This window comes from Xenopus tropicalis, chromosome 6 (genome assembly GCF_000004195.4).
Source record: "Xenopus tropicalis strain Nigerian chromosome 6, UCB_Xtro_10.0, whole genome shotgun sequence".
NCBI lineage: Eukaryota > Metazoa > Chordata > Amphibia > Anura > Pipidae > Xenopus > Xenopus tropicalis.
In genome coordinates, this window is record NC_030682.2 from 34,215,124 (window position 1) to 34,240,306 (window position 25,183).

The 25,183-nt window shown below is 38.1% G+C and overlaps 1 protein-coding gene across 1 annotated transcript; it reads right to left on the minus strand.

Annotated features, from left to right (window-relative positions):
* Positions 1-677: 677 nt before the first annotated feature.
* On the minus strand, positions 678-24,486 carry asns (asparagine synthetase (glutamine-hydrolyzing)). The gene is given in 12 exon segments (NM_001278523.1): positions 678-955; positions 5,217-5,372; positions 5,470-5,551; positions 6,998-7,098; positions 9,306-9,412; positions 11,851-11,977; positions 14,620-14,747; positions 18,313-18,414; positions 20,697-20,882; positions 21,114-21,351; positions 22,480-22,753; positions 24,408-24,486. Coding segments are annotated over 11 exon segments (1,686 nt in total). The 5' UTR covers positions 22,729-22,753; positions 24,408-24,486; the 3' UTR covers positions 678-745.
* Positions 24,487-25,183: the final 697 nt, after the last annotated feature.

A 25,183-nucleotide genomic window follows, 5' to 3' on the forward strand; every position in this document is an offset into this window, starting at 1 on the left:
GCTTTTATGCATAGATAAACTTCCAGAAGAGTTGCAACACTTGTGCAGAAGAGCAATTCTACCATCTGCTCCAACCACAGCTCTTAAATGTCCAGGGCCCTTCCAGGACTACTCCCCTTGTTAAGCTGACCCTCTCTCTTTCTGCTCCTTCACAAAAAACAAAAAACCCCAAGCGCCCCCCTGTTCTCAGCTCGTACCAAAAGTTGATGTTTTAGTATTTACACATTTAGCAACACATCAACATTGTATATATTAAGGATACATTCACACTCCATATTGAAGGGAGGTTGGAAGTTGTAGTTCTGCAGCACCTGGAATGTCAATTACTGGTATCTGCTTCTGTGTGTATTCATGTAATAGTGAATCAGCCCACCACAAACAGCATTAACAATGTCTTTCTATCAGTGCAGAATTTAGACAATAGAATCTAACTTCACATTAAAAATGTAATGCTGAACTTTTTGCCATTTACTGCATTACAGCCTCAGCCAGCAGACGTACCTTGTCCACAATACTGTGAAAGTTCTTTCTGATAAGAGTACTTGCCAGTGTTATTGGCTATAAAACATATGAAAGTGCCAATGGGATAAGTGCAGTTGTTGAACACTTTTATACAATCATTGTGTCTGGATAAACTGGAAGATTGGGATGCAGTGTATAAGCAATGAATGCTGGCAGAAAACAAAAAACCCAATGGATATTTTATTGAGGAATTAAAATGGAATGAGGAATAGCTAAATAGAACTTATTCGTTGGTATCTGACTTGTAATGCTTTAGTGTGCGGGCAGAGGGATCTGTTGCACTAATCCATCGAGGCATCCAGTAGTGAGTCAGCCAGCCAGCACGCCCCGGGTAATACTTTTCAAAGATCTGGCGATAGAAGTAGCCTTCCTTTGTCTTAGGTGGATTAAAAGGAAATTTTTCAGCTGCCTTTTCCAACACAATATTATCCACCTGCAGAAAGGAGATTCAAGTTACAATAGTTCCTTCAATTAAATTTTTTTTTTAAAAAAAAGGTAGAAACATGTATGCTTTCTTGTTTAATACTTAATGACAACCAGTAGGGAGGTGATTAATGCACCTAATTGAGGAATAGGTTTGTCTGAAGGAAGATTCAAACTTCGCCTTGAGTGGTGGTATCATTCACCACTGAAGAATGAGAAATGTAGAAATGTTAATTAAAATAGTGGTTCCCTTTTAGTACTGTACAGAATATCCTATTCCCAGCAACTTTGCAATTGCTTTCTTTATAGTTTATGGATTATTTGCCTTCCTCTTCAGCCTCTTTCCAGCTTCCAAATGGGGGTCACTGTCCCCTGCAGCAAAAAAACTATTGCTCTGTGAGGCTGCTGAACAAAAAAACTAAACTTGAAAACCACAAAAAAAAATGACCAACTGCAAATTGTTTTAGAATATCAATGTCTATGTCATACTAAAAGTTGATTTAATGGTGATCATTTCACTTTCTTTGAATTTAAATCTAGCCAACAGAGCTTGTCTTAAGAAATATGTCACCAAGATGGACAGCAACACCAGACAGATTGCTTTTTACGTTTGTATACATCGTCATTTTTACTTAATGGAGTCCTGCTAGATTGTGCATAATTAATATGTGGTAAGCACCAAATCCTAACAAATTTTCTGCAAGTGCCTTATTGCTAGCATTTTAAATAAAGTGTTAAAAGCATATGTCCCTGTGTCACTCCAAACATCTACTTCTGTCCTCCCTGTAAATGACCTCCCTAGGGCACGCTCAATAAATAATGTACGATAATATAACGTCTGCGATTAGCTCTGGAGCATAATTAGATAAATAATCCAATCCAAAGTAATGGAAAGCTCAAAAAGAATATGGAAAGAAAATTGTACCTTTGTAAATTTTATTACAGGGAATTTGACATTTTCCTCTTCTAAGATAATTCAGTATTTATTTAACTTGGTATTTTTTATTTGATTTTTATATTTTCCTTTTTTGTTGCGTAGCCACTGAGTTTCACATTGTAATATGTCTTAAAATGTCTGATACCCTACAAAGATCTAATTAGAATTGATTAAATTATCTGACCTGTTGCAAATACATAGGAGACGCCACTGCTGAAGTATTTTGGAGATATATTGTATTAGATTATCAGAAAGTAAGTTTCTCACATTAACTAGAAACCAAATAACAAATATCGTACCAACCTCTTGCTCCTAACGCTGCACTTTTTAGGTACTTGTTGATATGTCAGGTACCCAAGTTATACGCAAAAATAATTTACTGATGATTGTTCACTTGTGATTTTGGCTCCCCTTTGAGTTCACTGCTAGTAAGATGCAAGTAGGGATGTATAATGCTGGTATGACTGCATGAGTGCACTTGGACAGCATGGGGAAGCTAAGCTATGGGGAAGCACTTTATGTTAGTGTCATCATTATGAACCACAGATAACATGATTTAATGTGAGGTTATTTGTATAGTGTTTTTAATGTGCAGAGTGCATGTGAAAAAGGATGGAAAGAATCTGTGAAGTCACCAGTGGGTTTGTCAGGTTTGGAAAGCAACGTGGAATGTATCCCACAAATTAAACTGCACTGTTCTACCACCATTATTTTCCGGCATTGCTGCTAAGAATGCTGTTAAAATGTTAGTGTGGGTACAACCAGGGTCAGACTGGTGGGCCCTGGCTCTTGTGGGCCCCCGGCGGGCCAGGCCCGACCGCTTCCGCCCCGACGCATTAAATTTACGCTCTCGGGGAAGGACGTCGGGTGGGGGCCCTGCGAGGGGGGTTAGGGGGGCCCCTCCGGGGGGGGAGGCTATGGGCACGGCCCATATGGGCGGGCTATAGGCACGGGCCCCGGTGGGCCCTTCACCCTCCAGTCCGACCCTGGGTACAACGAAAGTCAGGAAAACTAAGAGCTGATAGATACTGGCTGCATACAGTTCTTTATTCAATCTTGCTTACTCTTTTAACACTGTTAATTCTGGGGGTTTCACTTATTCACCATTAGCACATAACGTTATGAACAGTACTTAGCATATACTCTTCCCTGACATACAGGGCCGGCTCATACTTGTGGCAAACAAATTAATTCCATTGTGGGAATATCATAAATTGGTACAGGTATGGGACCTGTTATCCAGAATGCTCGGGACCTGGGGTTTTCTGCATATGGGGCTTTTCTGTAATTTGGAACTCTATACCTTAAAGTAGAAGGAAAGGCTAAGTCACTTGGGGGTGCCAAAATGTTAGGCACCCCCAAGTGACTTAAATCGCTTACCTTTTAGCTGCGAGCGCTTCCCTCTTCCTGTTTCGCGCGCTTGCGCAGTAGAGTGAATAGTGGAACTTTAACAAGAAAGTCGGCTTTTCACTCTAATGCGCATGCGCCGGCCCAGGGATTTCACCGGCAGAAGAAAGAGAAAGGAGGAAGCGCATCGCTGCAGGTACCCTGGGCTGGTGCTGTTCTCTCCTAACAGGGATTAAAGTCACTTGGGGGTGCCTAACATTTTGGCACCCCCAAGTGACTTAGCCTTTTCTTCTCCTTTAACTCTACTAAAGAATCATCTAAAGATTAAACCCAATAGTACTGTTTTACCTCCAGCAAGGATTAATTCTATCAACTAAAAAGTACTGTTTTACTATTACAGAGAAATTATTTAGAAAAATGTGAATTATTTGATTAAAATAGAGTTTATGGGAGATGGCTTTTTGGATAACGGGTTTGTGGATAACAGTATTTCAAACCATTTCAAACCATGAGACAGTTATGTAACATAATCTATGCAAACTTCTACTAATAATTTTTATTTTACCACTGACCTTACACCCTTCATTGAGAGTCAGACAGACAAACCATTACTGTTTAACTCACATAACTGCTATACATTCGGAGCACCTAATGCCTAAAGTAGCGACTATAATTTACTTAAAATAAGAATAGAATAATAAAAGGCTACAGTACAAGCTGAGCTATTATATCTATTTGTTAGTCTAGTGGAATAAAACAGGGGAAACCAATAATGCTGCAGTGCCATCTGGTGGTTTAGTAAGTGTTTCTGTATAAAAATAATTTCATACTAGTGCACTATTTATTATGAAGCATGCTTAAAAACTGGGATTTTTAAGTTTTTTCTCGGATGGCACTGTATGCCCTTCTCATTATCCCTTTTGATCTAAATAAGGAAGGAGGCAAAGGAGGTAAGAGTTTTAAGTGAAAAACAATATGGCATACCAATGCTGTACTTTATATATTGAATGTACGCCACCAGCCTAAAGTTTCAGAATATCTATAACAGTAATAATTCAGGCCTTTACAATTATACACCGGGGTCACCATCTTAGATTCTGTTAGAACGACAGTCTGGGCAGCTGCTGAGAAGTATAGGGGTCGTCGCAAATCATTAAGTAGAAAATAAGGTTCACATGTCATAGGACCAAATTCTACAGGGCTGACTTATTTTATGTTCTTGATATGCAGTATATAGCCAGTCATTCCCTAAGCTCAGGTAACTTGCAGCAGTACACAGCATCAGCAGAAAAGAAAATGGGGAGCTACTGTGGAATTTGAATTCACCAATCTTGACTTCTAAAGGGCTGTGGTCACCTTAGGCTGGTACAGAAGCCCAAAACATAACGTGCAGCATTTCTAGCATACTCTTTGTTGAGCTTTATTTCTCTTTTAACTATTTAACTCACAACACTCCAGCCAGATCTGACAGCACAATGCTACATTATAATGTATGGCACAAAATGATGGGAAATCCCAGAGAAAGCTTTTAGCTTACGCTTTTTGTACCTTGAGTACCATATTACTGTTAGATCACTGACAGGGACACTGTATGAGTATTGGGCTTCTGGTGCAGCTGACACAAACTGCATTGGACAGTGCTCCACCCAACTGTAGGATTGGATCCCTATGCAGGAGGTTTCTAATTGAAAAGGTTACCGGCATCTTTAATTTAATTCCTGAACCTACATCCCTCAGCCCCACGTCCTTTTGGAGGAGACAAAGGGAAAGAGGCTTAAAAAGCAGGAGATTGGTTAAGAGCTAAATTCTTTATGCAATAAATAGTGACTGTCTATGGCATCTTATAGCAGCCCTAGAATCCAGATTGCCAGTCTGGCATGTCCCACAGAGTGCTCCCTATGTAGGAGATTGAATAGGCCTCAACATAGGCATTTAACCCCTGCAGCCCTTGCAGACAGTTGTCTTTAGCTGAGGTTAGTTGCTATACCTGTTGTTCAATGTGCTCTTGCAGCATAGAAAACCATGATTTCTTCACAGATGTTAAACCATCGCTAAATGCTTCCTTTGGTCTCCACAATACGTCTTTGGGTAGCAGGTTGGAATCTTCAAATGATTCTCTCAAGAGATATTTTTCTATTCCATTCTAAGCAACATAACAGGAAAACAAAATAATACATTTACTCCCATCTTATTCAGTGCAAAGAACTTGTTATTATATACATATTTCATATATGATGTACCTTAGGAATTCTAAGCTCTGGAGGCAAAGAAAGATAATAAGCAGTAAGGCGATGATCTAAAAATGGCACTCGGAGCTCTAGACTGGAGTAAAAAAAAAAAAGAAAAACTGTCATTACAAATCAAACACAATAACACTTTTACAGCTAGAAATGTCTCTCTAACAGATGGGAACATTAGTGGCAGCTGCTATTGACAAAGCAGCCAGCCAATCATTCCCCCTTTTACTTCCCCTTTACACAGTAGCTAAGCCACGCAGTGTTACTTGGCAGTGTGGTGTACATGTGTGTTAAACTAATCTTGTCCCTAATTATTAATTTGTAATCAACTTAAAAAATAACCGATAATGCCTAATTCCATTAGGCTAAGGGCACACTGCGGGGCATATTTATTATAGTGTGTAAGCCAACATCACAGGTTTTGATGCCTATAGCAACCAAATTTCAACGGTCACCTAAAAGTTAGAAAACAAAAGCAAAGATCAGATTGGTTGTGATAAGCAACATCACTGGGGATGTTGGCTTACACACTATTATAAATATGCCCAAGTGTACAGTCTGCTCCTATGTGTAGCTCCACTGAGCACAGCGTCGGCCTAAGTGCAACTACACTGAGTGGATATCGGCATGAATTAGAACAAATGCATATTTATAGGAGACAATAGGGTAAGGGCCCTGCCTGCAAGGCTTTACAACTAAGAGATTGGTTTATGCCCTGTAATTTGGCCAGGAAATTAGCTGAGAATTAGCTTGTAAGGAAGTGCTGAAAAGCACCTGGTAGGCAGACTCCATGTGGCCCTGTTTATCACTGGCTAGAAATCTTTTGATATACCAGATGTTGAGCTACATGTTCCAGCAAGCTGCTACTTTTTTGTGCTTCAGCAGAGAGAACCATCAATTTGCTATCCCTGCTCAAAAACAGGTAACTGATTATTAGATGCCTGTATTTATACTGCAACCTACTCAGTAAGTGACATACAGTGAATGGTCCCCCTGCATTTTATGACAGACAGTGGGTGGCCCCAGGGCATTTCATGACAGACAGTGTGTGGCCCCAGGGCATTTCATGACAGACAGTGTGTGGCCCCCAGGCATTTCATGACAGACAGTGTGTTGCAGAAATTACGCAAAAGAAGGGGGAGAAATAACTTGCCAGAGAAGAGGGAGACACTGTGAAGTTAGAGACAAGAGACTGCATGTGTTTGTTCTTATCATTGCAAGCAGCGGTACAGTTCTACATCAGAGGAAGCCATTTCAGCCATAAATTCTTAAAGAACAATGCATTACCCACCCAACTATCCAGACTGTTCAACTGCTCACACTGATTAAAACAAACACTAGCTAGCGGTGACTGTAAAAAGTGATTGAAAACTGCCAGCTCAAGCAAATATGTCACTTCCCACTGCACGTGCACATGTATTTTATGTTTAATGATCCTCTACAGTCTACTTTCTGTTGCTTTAGCTAGATTAAGTCAGCTCATGAATATTAACAATAAGGAAAAGAGGGAAACCAACATGAAAACACTTACCCATGCGCTGCCGTTGTCCTATCTGCACGAAGTACATCAAACAAGTAAAGTTCCCTTAGTAATCGCTCACTGTCTTCTGCAGCCTCTTCAGCAGAAGGAGCCTACAAGATTTATTCTTTTATAGAATAACTGACATGGTCAAATGAATATATTACATTATGGAATTTACCTCAACTTTCCATTGTGCAGCATTAGATGATATAGATCCCCTTGGATGGGGGGCTATATCATACATAGATGCTGGTACTGTCAGACCCACCTTCCAATCTTGCTTGCTTAACTTGTAGATTGTAAGCTCTTTTGGGCAGGGCTCTCTTCACCTCTTGTATCGCTTATTGATTGCTTTATATGTTACTCTGTATGTCCAATGTATGAAACCCACTTATTGTACAGCGCTGCGGAATATGTTGCCGCTTTATAAATAAATGTTAATAATAATATTAAATGTCAAATGCAACAGTCTCCTAACCCCCACCACATTTCTATTCCCCATTTTCTATTCTATATCCATTTGTCTTCCCTTTCTGCTTTCCTTTCTCCTCTCCCATTTTATCTCCTAATACTTTTCTGTGTCCAATTAATTTTTGCTCTTCTAATTCCTCATATTAATTTATTTTCATTCTCATGTTTGCTGGTACAAAACCACTTACAATATGTTTGCAACTCATAATTACCTGCAGAAGCAAAAAATGTTAAATTTTCAACTGGCTGATTCATAAGGAGCAAAGAACTGCACAATTACCAGTGGGTACTTAAAGGTTTATGTCTTCATGTGTCTCCTTATCAACTGAAGGATGTTGACATCTTAATTCTGTTCTAATTATGTATGAGCAAACAAAGCAGTCATAGCCCAAGAGGTAGCCCAAGTGTTCTGGCTGCTCTTCGCCAGGTGAACACACCCTAGGGCTCATTTGTTAAACATATGCAATTTTGCTGCACAACAACATTTATTTAAATTCACTCTTGTATAAAGCCACTCCTTGCACCAGTGCATTTTGACATAAACTGGCAATGCACCCGAGCCAGTCTGTACAAATAAATCCTGCACAAATCCTGCCCAATTTGCCCAATGTGCCATTTGACACAGGGGAACCCTGGAGTTATTGCATCTCAAAGGTGGTGGTGGTTCTAGGACTGTGAAAGGTGGTGGTAGCTCCATGGTTCCCTCGGTGGCCTGCTTCAACAAAGGCCTCTTAAAGAATCGGAAATGCCATTTTGATGGAAGAACCAGAAATATCAATATTTTTATTGCAATTGCATCCAATTTACATTCAAGTGCAACTTTGTGTGTTTTTACACATTGACTGGATTTAAGTTAGGCATATCACAACTTCTTGGCCACTATTACACTGGAATTGTGGGAAGAATGGTTCATTATGGGTAAAAAAGATTGTGACTTGCACCTGAAATCGTACTTTGCACAATGCACTTGTGCACTGGTAAATGAGCCATATGCAATGAGCCAGTGGAGTAACTACAATACAACAAACTCGGCTGGAGGGCCCAAGGGAAAGGAAGCCTAGTAATAACTGTTGCTACCCCCCAACCCTTTTGCTTCACCTACACCATGCATTCCACCTGGCTGCATCTGCACTAGGTGGGAGATACAGATGCAAACAGTGAGTTACATGTTAAACCCCATACATTAAAGGTACTTGTGTCAAAATGTGCTATTTGGACATCTGTATACTGTAGTTGTGCTTAGTGCCTCTCAGTCCTTACTGCCATCTGTTCCATAATCGCTGCTACACATATTGACACAGGAGAACCCTAGAGCTACCACCACCTCCTGTCCAGGCAGTAGCTCCACTGTTCCATTTACATCCAGCGTAAATAGGGTCAGCGCACTTGCACCTAAAGTATCAGGCACAGATATCACTCACAGCAAATGACACAGAAATGCGAATGCAGCTGTGTAAATTTTGGAAAGTGCAAACAATTACATCAGGCACAGTGCAACTACAGGTACAATGCCCTCTTGTGACCACAATGACGCTGGAATTCTGGGAAGAAGCACTGCAATGTGGGAAATTAAAATGGCAATTGTGCTCAAAATTGCTCTTTTCTCACTGCACTTCCAGACATAAATGGCCCTTATTTTATATCTGACAAACAGGCATGTCCCAGCACTTCATGAGTTAATGCTGGACCAATAAACTTGTAAGGTAGCAATGTCTTATTCCATGTCATTTGTTATTTCAGATGCATCAGTAAGGATGGCACTACTCCAGCAAATGCAATTACTGACTTCCCACTAGCAAAAAGTCTTGGTTATTTCAATAAAAAGAAACCCAAAAAAGATATTAACCTTGTGGAAATATATATACCCTTGAGTAAGCTCATCAGATCCCTCTCCAGAAAATATGACCACGCTGTCTGTTTTTTTCCTTATATATTTGGAGATCAAGTACATTCCTGAAATAAATAATAATATGAGTGCTGTTAGCATTCATACAAGTGGGCCTCTGCAATTCTAATGGCATCAGCTCAGAACAAAGAACATGGGAGCTGAAGGAATTTACACAATACAACATTATGTGCATACATAATCTGGCAGCATCTGCTCTACTGCATCAATAGCAATAACATTCTAAAGTATAGTTTCAGCTGAAAATGTTTAGAAATAGATACTAGGAGAATGGACTTTTAATATGATGCAGTATGCACAGTGATATTCTGTAAATAGTGGAATTGTAGCCTCACAGAACTATTTGAAAGATGTGACAGAGGAAGATGGCAAAAAATTAGAAAGCTACAAAAAAGACCAATTTAAAATGTACTAAGAATGGCAAGTGCCAAGCTTTAAGCAAACACTATTAAGAAAAAACTACCTTCCAAACATGCACCTTACAGCTTGTGCTGGTTCAGTCTGCTTTGCTAAATTGCACCCAGTTGTGTAAAAGTTTATAGAGTACACAGATCACAGATTCAAGATAACCCTGGAATTAACAACTGCCTTGAAAGCATGTTACTTGCAGAGTTCTGCAACTGACTGATGTCTAGTGAATCACATGTTAATGCAGCTATTGATGCTGTGTTGCAGTGATGAACCAGAAACAAAAGAAACTTTTGTGAATTACATACAGTTTGTTAATAAAAGAATACTGTCATAGGAAAACAAGTTTTTTTCAAAACACATCAGTTAACAGAGCTTCTCCAGCAGAATCCTGCATTGAAATCTGTTTTTCAACAGCACCAAATAGATTTTTTTTTTAATTCTGAAAATTGAGAAACTTCACATGGGGCTAGCCATATTCCATGTGATCTGTGCTCTGGTAAACTTCAGTCACACTTTACTGCCGCACTGTAAGTTGAAGTGATATCAGCTCAGACTCAGGAACAATGCGCTGAGATGGTGCCTACACACCAATATTGCAACTAAAAAAATACATTTATTGGTTCAATAATAAAATGTTAAATGGCAGAGTGAATTATTTTCTATGTAAACAATGTAATTTATAAATAAAAAGTACACCATAAAAATCATGACAGAATCCTTTTAACAATATATTAAGAGTGACTGAAGTGATGCTGAAATTCTGGAGGAAAATGCTGCCTTATGGATAAAAAAGATGGCAATTGATGTATCTCGTGCATAACACATATGCCGATATATTATGGCTGAAAAAAGTTATGGACCATGAAATATAAAGTTAACTCATGATTTATATACGACTGAAATGTCCTGTAGCTAGTACAGGTATGGGATTCAGAAACACATTATCCAGAAAGCTTTAAATTGCAGGAAGGATATCTCCCATGGACTCTTTTTCCAAATTATTATAATTCTTAAAATTAATTTCCTTTTTTCTTTTCTGTCATAATAAAACACTTTGTGCTTGACCTTAACTAATATATAAAAAAATAATGTAATTAATCCTGCACTACCACTTCCATGGGCACAAGTGATGAGCCATAAGGGGCACAATTTTGCACCCGTCGGGACTTCAGCACCGATGGGTTTATAGGTTTAAAGGCCTGATATGTCTTACTAACCCATATACACCAGGTATTGTATATGGGTTACATTTCGTACACATGATCTTCTGTGTCAGACTTCTTTCTGTCACCTCTAACCACCAGGGCTGGGGCTTGAGCATAAGCAGTGTAAAATGGCAGCTGCTGTCTTAAACAGAGAGAGCTTCTATGGCTGTTTACTCAGGTATGGTAAAGCATTCTACTGAATAAATACGGCATTCTAACATGCCCTATTGTGGCTAATCTATTAGCAATAAAATGCCTCAGTAACTTACCTTCTACTTTTGTGCTTTGAGACTGATATGTCTCCAAAAAAGAACACCCGCCCTATGGACTGATGCAATCTTTAGGATCAAAGAGAACTTAGTGTGGTGGATGGCCATTTGTAAGGTTACAATTGGAAATTCTGTGACACCTCTACTACACATATACATTGGATGCATTTAAATTCAGTTGCAGCTATTCTAGCTGGATTTTCTACATTTGTCCCTGAATTTTGGAGCACCAAAGAAGAAGATTAGAGGGGCAGTCTGACAGGTAATTAGGATCAAACTATGTTTTCTACTTTATATATTTGGAAGCGTGGGAGCCAATATTTTAGGGGTCCTGTAGGGTTCTAGCAATTGCATTTGTGATATAAAGCAATGGACACTAAAATACTTAAACTCAGTAAAATATAAAAGATGTTGTTTATTTATCCATACCTGGATGTCTATTATTGTGCATAAACTTAACAGAAAGTTACATTTCCCATTGATTATTAGAAAAAGGCTTTAATTTCTGTTCTCATCTTGCCGCAAAATAAAATAATGTTCTTGTCCTTTTTCATTTCACTAGAGAAAATCCAATTACAGTAACCATAAATCTTTACTCACCAACAGAAGCACGAACAGTGGTAATGTCATAGGTTTCCAAGGAAAAGATAACCTCATCTACTGCTTGAATCCCTTCTTCTGGATCAAACATGATTTCATGGTGCTCACTGCCAATATGCAACGCTACCTAAAGTGTAAGGAATTCATGAGGTATACGTTATGCTAAATTAAATATTCCATTTCAGCCGAATGAAAGACTAAAGGGAAAGAGTAAAAATATACAAACAACATCAATATGGAATAAGTTGTGTAATAAAAACAGCATCACGTTATGGTTAAAGGTCATGTTTTATATCTGACTTGAAAGTTGAGAACTTGTTGTAAATAAGCGGAAGTTTATGTACTGTACCATAAGTTATTGTAAGCACTATTGTTGTCTATTCTCTGCCCTGGTGGCTCTGACTCTTGAAAGAATGTAACACAAGGCAGCAAACTGGCGTCCAGCAAATGCTGCTTTCAGTAGCAATTACATTTGCAAATAACTTTGAAAGCACTGCAAATTTTTAATAAATTCATATTGGAAAGTTGCTTACAATTATTTTTTCTTTTATTAGGCAAAAACTTTTTTTTGGGGTTGACATGTCCTTTAAAAATTCCACGGAGCTAAGTGACAAGAGACAAGAAGTTGGAGGTCCCTGCCCCATACAGCTTACAATATATATATATACACACACACACATCAGAAAAAAAAGGGAAAAGGAACTGCATCCTACTCTGTGCCGGTTGCATTGACTGTGAGATTACATACATACATATATATATAGGAGAAGAACCGCACTCACAGGACTTAAAGGTGAACAAAGGTTTTCTATTATATTGTGCACCTTACAAAGGTGAACAAAGGTTTTTCTTTGAAAAATGCTAGTGTGTTTGCCGAAACGCCAGGCTGTTTGAATAAACACCATTTTTTCTTCATAAGTCCTGTGAGTACGGATCCTCTTCTTGTTGCATCTATTAATCTACTTGGACCTGCACCTAGGCTCCTGTGACTTCCTAGTAGACGTGAGTGCCGGCATCTTTATATATTATATAAATATATACAAACCGGATTCCAAAAAAGTTGGGACACTAAACAAATTGTGAATAAAAACTTAATGCAATGATGTGGAGGTGCCAATTTCTAATATTTTATTCACAATAGAACATAAATCACAGAACAAAAGTTTAAACTGAGAAAATGTACCATTTTAAGGGAAAAATATGTTGATTCAGAATTTCATGGTGTCAACAAATCCCAAAAAAGTTGGGACAAGGCCATTTTCACCACTGTGTGGCATCTCCCCTTCTTCTTACAACACTCAACAGACGTCTGGGGACCGAGGAGACCAGTTTCTCAAGTTTAGGAATAGGAATGCTCTCCCATTCTTGTCTAATACAGGCCTCTAACTGTTCAATCGTCTTGGGCCTTCTTTGTCGCACCTTCCTCTTTATGATGCGCCAAATGTTCTCTATAGGTGAAAGATCTGGACTGCAGACTGGCCCTTTCAGTACCCGGATCCTTCTCCTACGCAGCCATGATGTTGTGATTGATGCAGAATGTGGTCTGGCATTATCTTGTTGAAAAATGCAGGGTCTTCCCTGAAAGAGATGACTTCTGGATGGGAGCATATGTTGTTCTAGAACCTGAATATATTTTTCTGCATTGATGCTGCCTTTCCAGACATGCAAGCTGCCCATGCCACACGCACTCATGCAACCCCATACCATCAGAGATGCAGGCTTCTGAACTGAGCGTTGATAACAACTTGGGTTGTCCTTGTCCTCTTTGGTCCGGATGACATGGCGTCCCAGATTTCCAAAAAGAACTTCGAATCGTGACTCGTCTGACCACAGAACAGTCTTCCATTTTGCCACACTCCATTTTAAATGATCCCATGGCCCAGTGAAAACGCCTGAGCTTGTGGATCTTGCTTAGAAATGGCTTCTTCTTTGCACTGTAGAGTTTCAGCTGGCAACGGCGGATGGCACGGTGGATTGTGTTCACTGACAATGGTTTCTGGAAGTATTCCTGAGCCCATTCTGTGATTTCCTTTACAGTAGCATTCCTGTTTGTGGTGCAGTGTCGTTTAAGGGCCCGGAGATCACGGGCATCCAGTATGGTTTTACGGCCTTGACCCTTATGCACAGAGATTGTTCCAGATTCTCTGAATCTTCGGATGATGTTATGCACAGTTGATGATGATAGATGCAAAATCTTTGCAATTTTTCGCTGGGTAACACCTTTCTGATATTGCTCCACTATCTTTCTGCGCAACATTGTGGGAATTGGTGATCCTCTACCCATCTTGGCTTCTGAGAGACACTGCCACTCTGTGGTCTTCCAGTATTTGGTCTTCCAGCTCTTCATTATGCTCAAATTTACTTTTTCCAGCCTCTTATTGCTACTTGTCCCAACTTTTTTGGGATTTGTTGACACCATGAAATTCTGAATCAACATATTTTTCCCTTAAAATGGTACATTTTCTCAGTTTAAACTTTTGTTCCGTGATTTATGTTCTATTCTGAATAAAATATTAGAAGTTGGCACCTCCACGTCATTGCGTTCAGTTTTTATTCACAATTTGTTTAGTGTCCCAACTTTTTTGGAATCCGGTTTGTATATACAAGATATATATATATCATTTGGAGGGATTGAAGTTTTCAACCTAAATTAACTATACATCTATATAACACAAAGTTATGTAGCAATACTAATTCTATACATTGATGCAGAAACCAGGACTCAGTACATGACACACCTAATATTGCAACTCTCAGGAAATATCTTACCTTTCTGGCTGCCAATAAGTCAGGACTATCTTCCGTACCTACTGCAAAGGTTTGTAGGGGGTAATGCATATTACGCTCCTTTATTAGCTTTATAAGAGTTGCAGCAACCAAACTTGAGTCCAGACCACCTGTAAAAGAACACAGTTTTATCAGTTCCAGGGTACTAAAATAATAAAAGGGGTGGTTTACCTGTAAGATAACTTTTAGTATGTTATAGAATGTACGATTTCTAGCATCTTTGCAATTCATCTTCAATATTTATTTTTTATAGTTTTTGAATTATTTGCCTTTACATCTTTCAAGCTTTCACACGGGGGTCAATGACCCTTGTAAAAAAAACTTTCTCTTTGAGGCTACAGTTTTATTGTTACTTGTTATTCCTTATCTTTTTATATAGTCCCTCTTCTATTAACATTCCAGTCTCTCAATCACAACACTGCCTGGTTGCTAGGGTAAACAAGAACCTAGCAATCAGATACCTGCTAAACTAAAAGTTAAACAACTGAAAAACAAAAAATAAATAATGAAAACCAACTTCAAATTTTCTTAGAATATCGATGTCTTTGCGATACTTGATGTTAATTTTAAGGTGAAAAACCCCTTTAAGATTAAAACAACTTGGATCCTGGATTTCCTTTATTAAAATCCACTGTTTTGCTGTTTTGGCTAACAGTTCTTTCATTAATCAATGCTGACTAAAGAGATCCTGTTTAAGGCCTGCGTGCCATGACACCTACATAAGAAGGATTTTTCAACAGGCAAAGATGTTCCCAAATGCGCTATGCAGTGTGTCCTTTAGCATTTCAGCCAAACTGAGCTACTTACATGTAGATATTATTTCACTAATGGGAGGCTGCACAGCATTAAAAATGGCTGATTAAAAAAATTAAACTGCAAAATTACCCAGGTTTTTTTCACTTTCATTATTATTTATATATTTTTACAGACTTCACCCTCTTTTTAAAAGAGTCAGAACACATCATGTTGAGGAATTTCTGGTCATTTAACAGTTTTCACATTAGTGCCTATTAAGAGAGATAGTACAGGGGTGCAATGGTCAGTGGGCAGGTATATATATATATATAGGAATAGGACCCTGGAATGCTTGGAACCTGGGGTTTCCAAATATAGGTGTTATCTGTAATTTGGATAACCTCAAGGCTACTAAAAAATATTAAATAAACCCCATAGGATTGGTTGGTTTGCCACCAGTATGAATTTATGCAGTTTAGTTAATAATAGGGACGCAACAAATCTACTATTTTGGGATTAGCCAAACCCCCAATCCTTTGTGAAAGATTCAGCCAAATACCAAAACAGTTGAACCAAAATGGTTCAAACATTTCATCTTCCGTGTTTATGTGATGAAAAGTCGCATGATTCTAAGGATTGAGATTTGGTTCGACCAGGCACATGGATTCGACCAAATCCTGCTGAAAAAGGCCAAATCTTAGTGGAATCCCAAACCAAATCCTGGTAAACATCAAGCACAGGGTACTGTTTTATGGCCTTTCTATAACACTGAGCTAGCAGGTAAATTGTAAAGTGCACCGATGAGTATAGGGGTCCACAGTAAGGTTCAAGGGGGGCACTTGCCCCCTCCCCTGAAGTTTCCCGTCCCAAACAGGACAAGAACAAGAGACCCAGGATCCCATAATGGTGTTTAAAGGAGAAGGAAAGTCATTTTGGCATTTTGCTGCCAATAGATTTGCCACATTAGTGCCACCTAGAACACTATATTTATTCTGCAGAAAGCATTACCATACTTGAGTAAAGTGCCCTAGATGTTTTCTCTGATTGCAGCTGCCATTTTAGCTTGGTGTTCATAGCTTCCTGTTTGCAGTAAGTTTATTTTGAGTTTTATGAATTCTTATGGGAGGGGGAGCAGGAGAGGAGAGAACTGTGCAGACTCTGGCCACTGGAATGAAAGATGTTTCTGAGAGAGGAAGTCAGATACCTAAGAACATGTTTACAAAAAAGGAAAAAAGAAATCCTGTGTTTCTTTTGATAGAGGACTCAGTGCAGTGTTTCTGTGAGTGCTTATGGCTGTATTTACATAGACCTTACTGATAAAGCTTACTTAGTTTTTACCTTTCCTTCTCCTTTAAGATCTCAACTTGTGCTGATTCTGGCTGTTTCTCCTGATAATACTGCCTGTCTCTCTCGCAGCTGCTGCAGCTTGAAACTTGTTCCCTAAGCCCCAGCCTGGTCACATGATGTCGTGTGAGTAAGAGTGAGGCTGGGTTTGAAAATGGCTCTGCTTCAGTTTTGTGTGAGTGAGAGACTGTGCGTATGTGTGAGTGTATGTGTGAGTGTATGTGCATTACTGTACAGTAGTAGGGGAAGCATGTATTCTGTGGCTGCTGTACCAGGGGAACCCAACAAATCCCAGTATGAGTCTCCATGTATTTATTCTATTAGAAGAAGATACACTTTATTGTCTGAATATCACTTTCTATAAAGTCTCTTATGTTCTGACTCAGTCCCTCCATTCTCCCAATTGCTAGTTGTTTTATTTAAATAAAATGTGGTGGCTGGTAAGCTAACAGCTATGTAAACTCCCCAGTATAACCCACGCAGTGGTCTTTTTGGAATTTATATTAGTTTCAGCTTGGAAAACCACAGTAGCCGCATAACTGATTGCATTTATTTTAAAAAAGCTTTCCTTGCTAAAAATAATTGTGTGTGCTATCGTTGAACAGCAGCTTGAGGGAAGCAGGTGGGACCTCTCAGCTCACAATATACACAATATACTGACTGATATGAGGGTCCCATCTGTAATTAATGTGTAGCTATCTTTCTGTCTGTCTGTAATGGGTACCTAGATGGGACAACTAGACTGAATTCAATGTAATGTGATTTATTCTACTTTATGTACATTTATGTAGATTCCCACCTGTTTCCACCTAGAATTGATTGGTGGTGATTTGGGAGCCCTAAGGCATGCTGGGCACTTTTGAGTACAGCTGAATTGCAGGTAATGTAATATGATTCATTTTGCTCTCTGTGAATTGTAAGCACATTTTTTATATTGAATACTAAGGTTGGTTGTATGTATTAGATAACTAATGCATGATATTGGTATCTAGCATAGACTTACTGAGATGTACCTATGTATTTAGGCAGCCATAAATGCTTTTGAGACCCAAGATACACTAACTAACTGCACACTGCTGAAACAAAGAGCAATCTGTTGAGATATGTAACAGTTATAAAGGGATAGATGAGAATCCTCTACAGCAAAATCTGGTGATATGCTTGTCCTCTTAATGAGCTAATTATGGCATAATTAATTGTAGAATTTCAGATAATAGATCCCATATCTATACATACATACAAACACAAATGAAATGCAACAGTTAAAAACAGATATGGTAAAATTCTTACATTTGTAAGTACAGATTTTTGTCCACAGCCAAAATCAAATAATACAAAGCCTAAAATGGTTTCATTTAATAAGATAAATCAAATGCATGAAAGATGCTAAAGTCATGGTTTAATTCATAGCAATATATTACAAAATATTAAATCATTATTAATGAGTCTTGGGTTGTGATTAAAAACTCTTCTTGAATACTAATAACTCTAACTGCATTAGATAGATGGTAAAAAAAGAAAGAGAATGAAATTTCCCTAAAGGCAAAAGATAGATCAGGTTTTTTTGGGGGACATTAAAATTCATTATGAATGTACCTGACAAAAGACAGCCAATTCTTCTGTGTGCCATTAACCGCTTTCTGACGGCATTTTCAAACAAACAACAAATGTTCCTTTTTACCGTTTCACGATCAGTTCCTGACAAGAGAAAAATCGCTGGGCTGAACTGTAGAGTCACATTTATTATATAAAAAGTTTCCTACAGATTTAAAGCTTTACTTAATAATCATCACATTTATATTATTGCTAAAAATATAGCAGCAATGTTTTTCTAAAGAGCAGAGAATGGACATAGAATCAATGAAGATGTTAATGGTGTTTTTCTACTGACCATTAAGTGTTGTTCCAAAAATGGCAGTTCATCAAGTTACTGAATTGGGACCAGGTGAGCCATTAAGGTTTCCTACTGATCTTCTAGTAAGAACTAAAACTAAATATGAAAACTAAATCTCAAAAGAGCCCTGCATGGACTGAGACTTAGGGGGGCATTTACCAACGTTTGTATTTCTTCACGATTCGTGTTTATTTATGCTAAAACTCGAATTTTTCATATTAAAAACAAATTTTCATGATTTATTATGCGTAAAAACTATGAAAAACACTAATATAAAAATTTGCCATCTAAAAGCTGTTGAGGTCATGTAGAAGTCAATAGGAGTTGTCCTGGGCAAATTGTAATAATCTTTAATTAATGTATGGTATTAAAGGTTTTTTTCAGAGTTTTTTTCGTTTGTAAGTCCACAGAGATTCATGGAAAAAAAACATAAAAACCATGAAATATCCATGGTCTTAATTTTTTTAGTTTTTGTTCCACATTTTAATTTGTTTGTGCTTTTTAAATTTGGATCTTTAAAGGGAAACGAAAGTCAAAGTCACTTGGGGGTGCCAAAATGTTAGGCACCCCCAAGTGACTTTAACCGCTTACCTCGTACCCCGGGCTGGTGCCCCTGTTAGGAGAAAACAGCACCAGCCCGGGGCACCTGGAGCGCAGCGCTTCCGTCTTCCTCGCTTCCTTTTCCTGAGTGCCAGCGGTGGGCGCATGCGCAGTAGAGTGAAAAGCCGACTTTAACATTTAAAGTTCGGCTTTTCACTCTACTGCGCATGCGCGCGCAGCGAATCAGGAAAAGGAAGCGCCGGCAGCTACCCCGGGCTGGTGCTGTTCCTTCCTCACAGGGGCACCAGCCCGGGGTAAAAGGTAGGCGGTCAAAGTCACTTGGGGGTGCCTAACATTTTGGCACCCCCAAGTGACTTTGACTTTATTTTTCCTTTAAATAAATACTTGGTTTCCACCCTCAAGTGGAATAAAATGGAAGAAATTACAATGTTTTTGAATTCAATGAAACTCATATAGAAGTAAACTGTAAGGTCCATTAACTAAACCAGTGTAAACATACAAGTTACCATGTTTATACCCACAACGCTACGTTTTAGTTTGAGAATGCTAGTATAATAGCAGGTGCCTGAAAAAGCTTTTCTTACTAAATTTGTGTGTGAAAAGCATTACTTCCAGCACATGATGTCAATAACAGTGCTAACTGGCTACTCATTAGGTGCAAATCAGTTGTGTAAGTAGGTGTAACATGCTATGGGAACACTGAAAGTACCAGTTCCTAAAGAAAGGTGTTTATTCCAGGGAGCTCTTAAATCTGTACACAATTGTTCACAGTAGGCTTCACTGGGGCATTGGCAATATACAAACATTAGAAGGAATGTATATTAGCCTTTGTATCTTCCAATAATTTCCCTTTTAATACAGGTAATGGACCCGTTCCATAATTTGAATCTTCATAAGTCTACTAAAAGACCATTTAAACATGAAATAAACTTAATAGGATTGTGTTGACCAGTAAGAATTCATTATATCTTAGTTGGAATCGCATACAAGGTAATGTGTTATTATTACAGAGAAAAAGGAAATTACTTTTAAAAATGTGAAATATTTGATTAAAAAGAGTCTACGGGAGATTGCCTTACTATAATTTGGAGCTTTCTGAATAATGGGTTTCTACATAATGTATCCCATACCTGTATCACAGAATTGTAGAATAAGATTGTACAAGAATCATATCCCTACTACTGGTTCAACTAATGTTCAACAGCAGTTCATTGGCTAAAACGGTGACATTTCTGTAGGATATGCTCTATTGCAGTGATCCCCAACCAGTGGCTCGTGAGCAACATGTCGCTCACCAATCGCTTGGATGTTGCTCTCAGTGTCCCCAAAGCAGGTAGAGAATACTTGCACTGTAGAATATGTAGGATTGTCCAAATGCCAAAAATGTGTTTTCCGACCTGCTATAAAACTATTTCTATCATCTTCACATAGCTTTCGGCAACAAAAGGTTTTGAACAAAAACAGAACAAAAATTGGTGGTATAGAATAGACATGTTCTGCACATACATAAAATATCTAGAGTTACCTGGTTGCAGTTTATCTAAGGTGTCATAAGCTGCGTGGAGTGGTTCATCTCTGAAATTATGAAATTTGATTACTTCCACCGATGTCACTTTTCCAGAAGGTTTCAAATCAAAAACTTCATAATGGCCTGGTGGGAAAGGATCAACCTTTGGACATGAAGTCATTGAATGCTTCAAGTCAATAAGACCTACAAATGAAAGGTACATTCATTTTAAAAATAAAATTGTCTGGTATAAATGGTGGCATGCAGGCTGGTAGATCTGGCAGAGAAGGAAGGTTAAAAAAACATCCAGATATCAATTATATGGAATTAAAATGTTTTTAATGTAATATATGTCTCTGCTTGTAGATTAGAAAGTAAAAATGAAAAAAAGTATATATTTTGGGGTGGATTAACAATAGAAATTTATTTCATTACCTTTGGCTTCAGAGCAAACTGCCAAAAAGCCATCATCAGTCAAAAGTCTGAAGAGTGGCCTGACACCATAAGAGTCCCTTCCCAAATAGACTTTTCTGTTTGCTGTATCCAAGAGAATAAATGCAAATACACCATCCAATAAGGCAGCAGTTTTTTCAATTCCATGTTCACTATAGAGGTGAAGGATTACTTCCCCATCCACCAGTGTTTGATATTCAAATCCAAAATTTTTTTCCAACTATAACAACAAAACAGAACAGTAACAAAAATACAAATGTATATATTTGTGCAACATTTTAAGAAGACAAAAGGAAAACATTTTTCCTTTAAAAATATAAAGACATGAATATATAATGATGTCTGTGAAGGTTTGCATTAGTCTAGGTCATGATATACGGTATCAAGTTGACATAAATCTAAAACAACTGAATTCTCTGAGTCTTTTTGAAAATGTTTCATCTCTTATCCAAGCGGCTTCTTTAGTTCTGTACTTGCGCCTATTACACATTTGTTGGCACATCCATCACAACGCAGTGCAACGTACATGGCTCAAGAGTGAAAGGGGCCGCGATCTTCAGAAATTATTGTATCCAATCCGAATTTTTCCCATTCAGGATTTATTGTTGTTGTGCACGTATGTATATGAAGCCTTTTTGTACAAAACATCATAAATTATACAGGTAAGATACCCGTTATCCCGAAGGTTCAAGCCCTGGGGTTTTCTGGATAAGGGGTCTTTCCGTAATTTGGAACTGCATACCTTAATGGGGCAAATTTATCAAAACATGAGATTAAAGATCACTATGGAAAAATTCACTCACTTTCTATCCATTACTATGGCATATTTAGAAGTGTACAGTATGCATCAAATGGTAAACTCTAACTTTTACCCATTGATTAATATGCTTCTAAAAATCCCATAGGAATGAATAGAAAGTGGGTGAATTTTTCTGTGGTGAGCTCTAATCTCACATTGATAAATCTGCCCCAGAATCTACAAAAAAATTATTTAAACATTAATTAATCCCAATAGGATTGTTTGGCCACCAATATGAATTCATGCAACTTAGAAAAATCAAGGACAGGCTATTGTTTTATTATTACATTGGAAAAGAAAGTTGTTTTTAAAAATGTGAATTATTTTATTAAAATGGAGTCTATGGGTAGATGACCGTCCTATGATTCAGAGCTTTCTGGGTAAGGGATCCCATTTCTCTATTGCTAATGCATGCACACTGGCTGGAATGAACAAATCAACATTTTTACCTGTTGAAAAAAATGCAGTGTAAAAAGTCCATTTCATTCTAGACCCAACCCCTCAACAAACTATTTTATGTGTTATTACTATAAAAAAAGGAAGCTTTACCTGCTTGAAATTGTAAATCTCTCCATTGTAGCAAAGCCATAAGTAAGGGAACTTCTTTACACGAAGAGGCTGCATGCCATAAAGTTGGTCAACAATAGCCAAGCGATGGAAGCCAAAGCAACAGTTGGTGAAACCATTCACATTCTCAAATCTAAAAGCATCAGGGCCTCTGTGGGCAATCTTCATGGCACTAAGGCATTGCACTGAAAGGCATTCATCGCTGCCAAAAAGGGCCCAGATGCCACACATTTTAAAATAATTTGAGAAACAAATTCTGTAAAGAAAAGAAATTGTATTTTTTTCATTACTCAGAGCATAACCAGAAAGAACCGGCTCTACAGTTGCTCCATGCTTAGAGTAGAGGACCTTCAGTAAAAGACAAATTGCACAAACATATGTGTGAGCAACCACCCTACATATATTCTTGGGGTCCACCCAAAAAGTAACATGAAAGTAGCAATCTATAATAATGTCCTAGCACTCATTTTGCAATTACTATGTATATTGTGAGTTATATGTGAGGGTGGATAGCTTACAGACAAAACTTCCCTGAGTGCCTTAATCATCAATCTATCACTGTAATCTGTTACTTCAAATAGTGAAATAAATGTAATTTTTACATGCAGAAATTCAGCCACCAAACAGTTCTTTTCTTTCTGCATTATTTGAAATCCGGGCAGGGGAGGAGGGACTAAAACACTGATGTTACAAATTGTAACAATTTCTCCACAGTTTACATATAGCATTCAGGAACTTCATAAGCCACAATGCATTGTACCATGATGTTCCTTTTCTTATTGACATCACATGTGCAGGGGTTTGTGGGATTTGGAGGATGCAGGCTGAAGGCAGGCTTAGATAACTGTTCCCTATTACCATATTATTACATTAAAAAGGCTGCATATTTTTTAATTGATGTACATTGCAAAGTTGCTTGAAATAATGTTTAATTAGACATTTTTTTTAAAAAAAAGCATAAGTTGTGCTTAGGGGGTATTTCCCTTTAAATGCACTTGTTCAACAAAAGGGCAATGAATAGGGCTTGTGGAGAACATACTGTTTGTCTGTTTTTTTCATGAAAACTCTCTGGTTTTTGTTATGTATACAGTTAAACAGAGCAAACAGAGAAATTAAAGCTACTCCATGTTTGGTTCTTGCAGGGTAGATAATTAGATTACAGTTTACAAACAGCTCCCTTACCCTTTGTTGTGACTGTTTTGACTACTAAATAAACTAAAGCCCAATATGCAGGGAAGTCATATGTACACTGGTAATCTAATTATCTACCTCACAAGATCCAACAGTACAGTAGCTTCCCCTGCTTGTCTTGTTTAATTCAAGAAATAGAAACAATAGCTTTTTTTGTGATTAATATAGTAGGAAAAAGTAGCACAAAGGGCAGAGCACACCCATTTTTCTATAATCTCAAAGAATAGGGCTTGTGCCACACATACTTTTTGTCTTTTCTTTTAATTAATACATAATATGGTTTTTGTTATTTCTTGCACAAAACAAGAAAACTAAACCACTTTCACAGATTACCAGTTCACGATCTTTGTATAACAAGCTGCTCCTTATCGAGAAGCCACTGTTTATACAGAGCTCTTTATCTCCCTATAAACAAATTACGCTATTTATACTATTTATAAAATGAGAAAGGGAGCAAGTTACAGTGACTTGATAAAAATGGGGAGCTCAAAGCGCTGGTGAATAGCACTCAAGTTTAGCTCCTGAATCTGAAGATGTATCTCCTGAAGATGCATTATAAGAATAAGTGAAAGTGAAGGTCTTCTCTCTCCTATTACAAATGAGCCTTCCTGTCCACATACAGAATTTTTGCAAATGGATAGTAAAGAAATGCAATTTCTATTACATAAATAATTCTAACATTCATGTATAAATAGTGATTAAAGCGGCTGATGCATTACCAGAAAGCGACCAAGACAAGTGCACGTTGCTCTCACACAGACTGATGCAGCTGCCAGCAAGCTCCCAGCAAGCTCCCAGGCACTGACATATGTTTAAAATTAAAAAAAAAAAAACCTGTCTGGGGCACATTTGTAAGACTGTTTCTCATTGACTGATTATAACAGCTGCTGATTGGATGACTCAGTGATCTCCTCTGATTGGTTAATAATCTGCAGATTCCTGTTCTGTAAGAGAATACCTAGTGAGAACCTTTGTGTTTATGTGTGATCTCAAATACAGTATATTAAATATGTTCTAACTTCAGCCATCTATGTAACAAATATACATTTAAATACTACTCCTTATTTAGAACAACTGACATTTTAAAGAATAAAAATATCACTTGCATTATTCTGGCTAGCAGGCTGAAAAGTGATTACTTTAAAGCCAAGATATTGTCCCTGTTGTGAACTCAGAATTCTGGGAGTTGTAGTTCAAGGGTGCAGCATGTTAGATAGCACACCTCAGATTAAAAGACACTGTGTGGCTTTTGTGAGTACCACTGGTAGGACTTTAGTAGACTATCCATTGCCGTATCATTGCTTATAGCATGCACACTGCTGTGTGTGGCTCAGATAAACAGTGAAGCTTGCCTATCATGGCAACAGTAACCATGGTGGGTGGAACAATATCATTTATGGGCAGTTCAGGGGATCCAGTGAGAGGGCAGCTTACATCTGAAAAGAAACACACAGCACTAAAGTAAAGGCAGCCTCATGTAACGACATGCTGATGT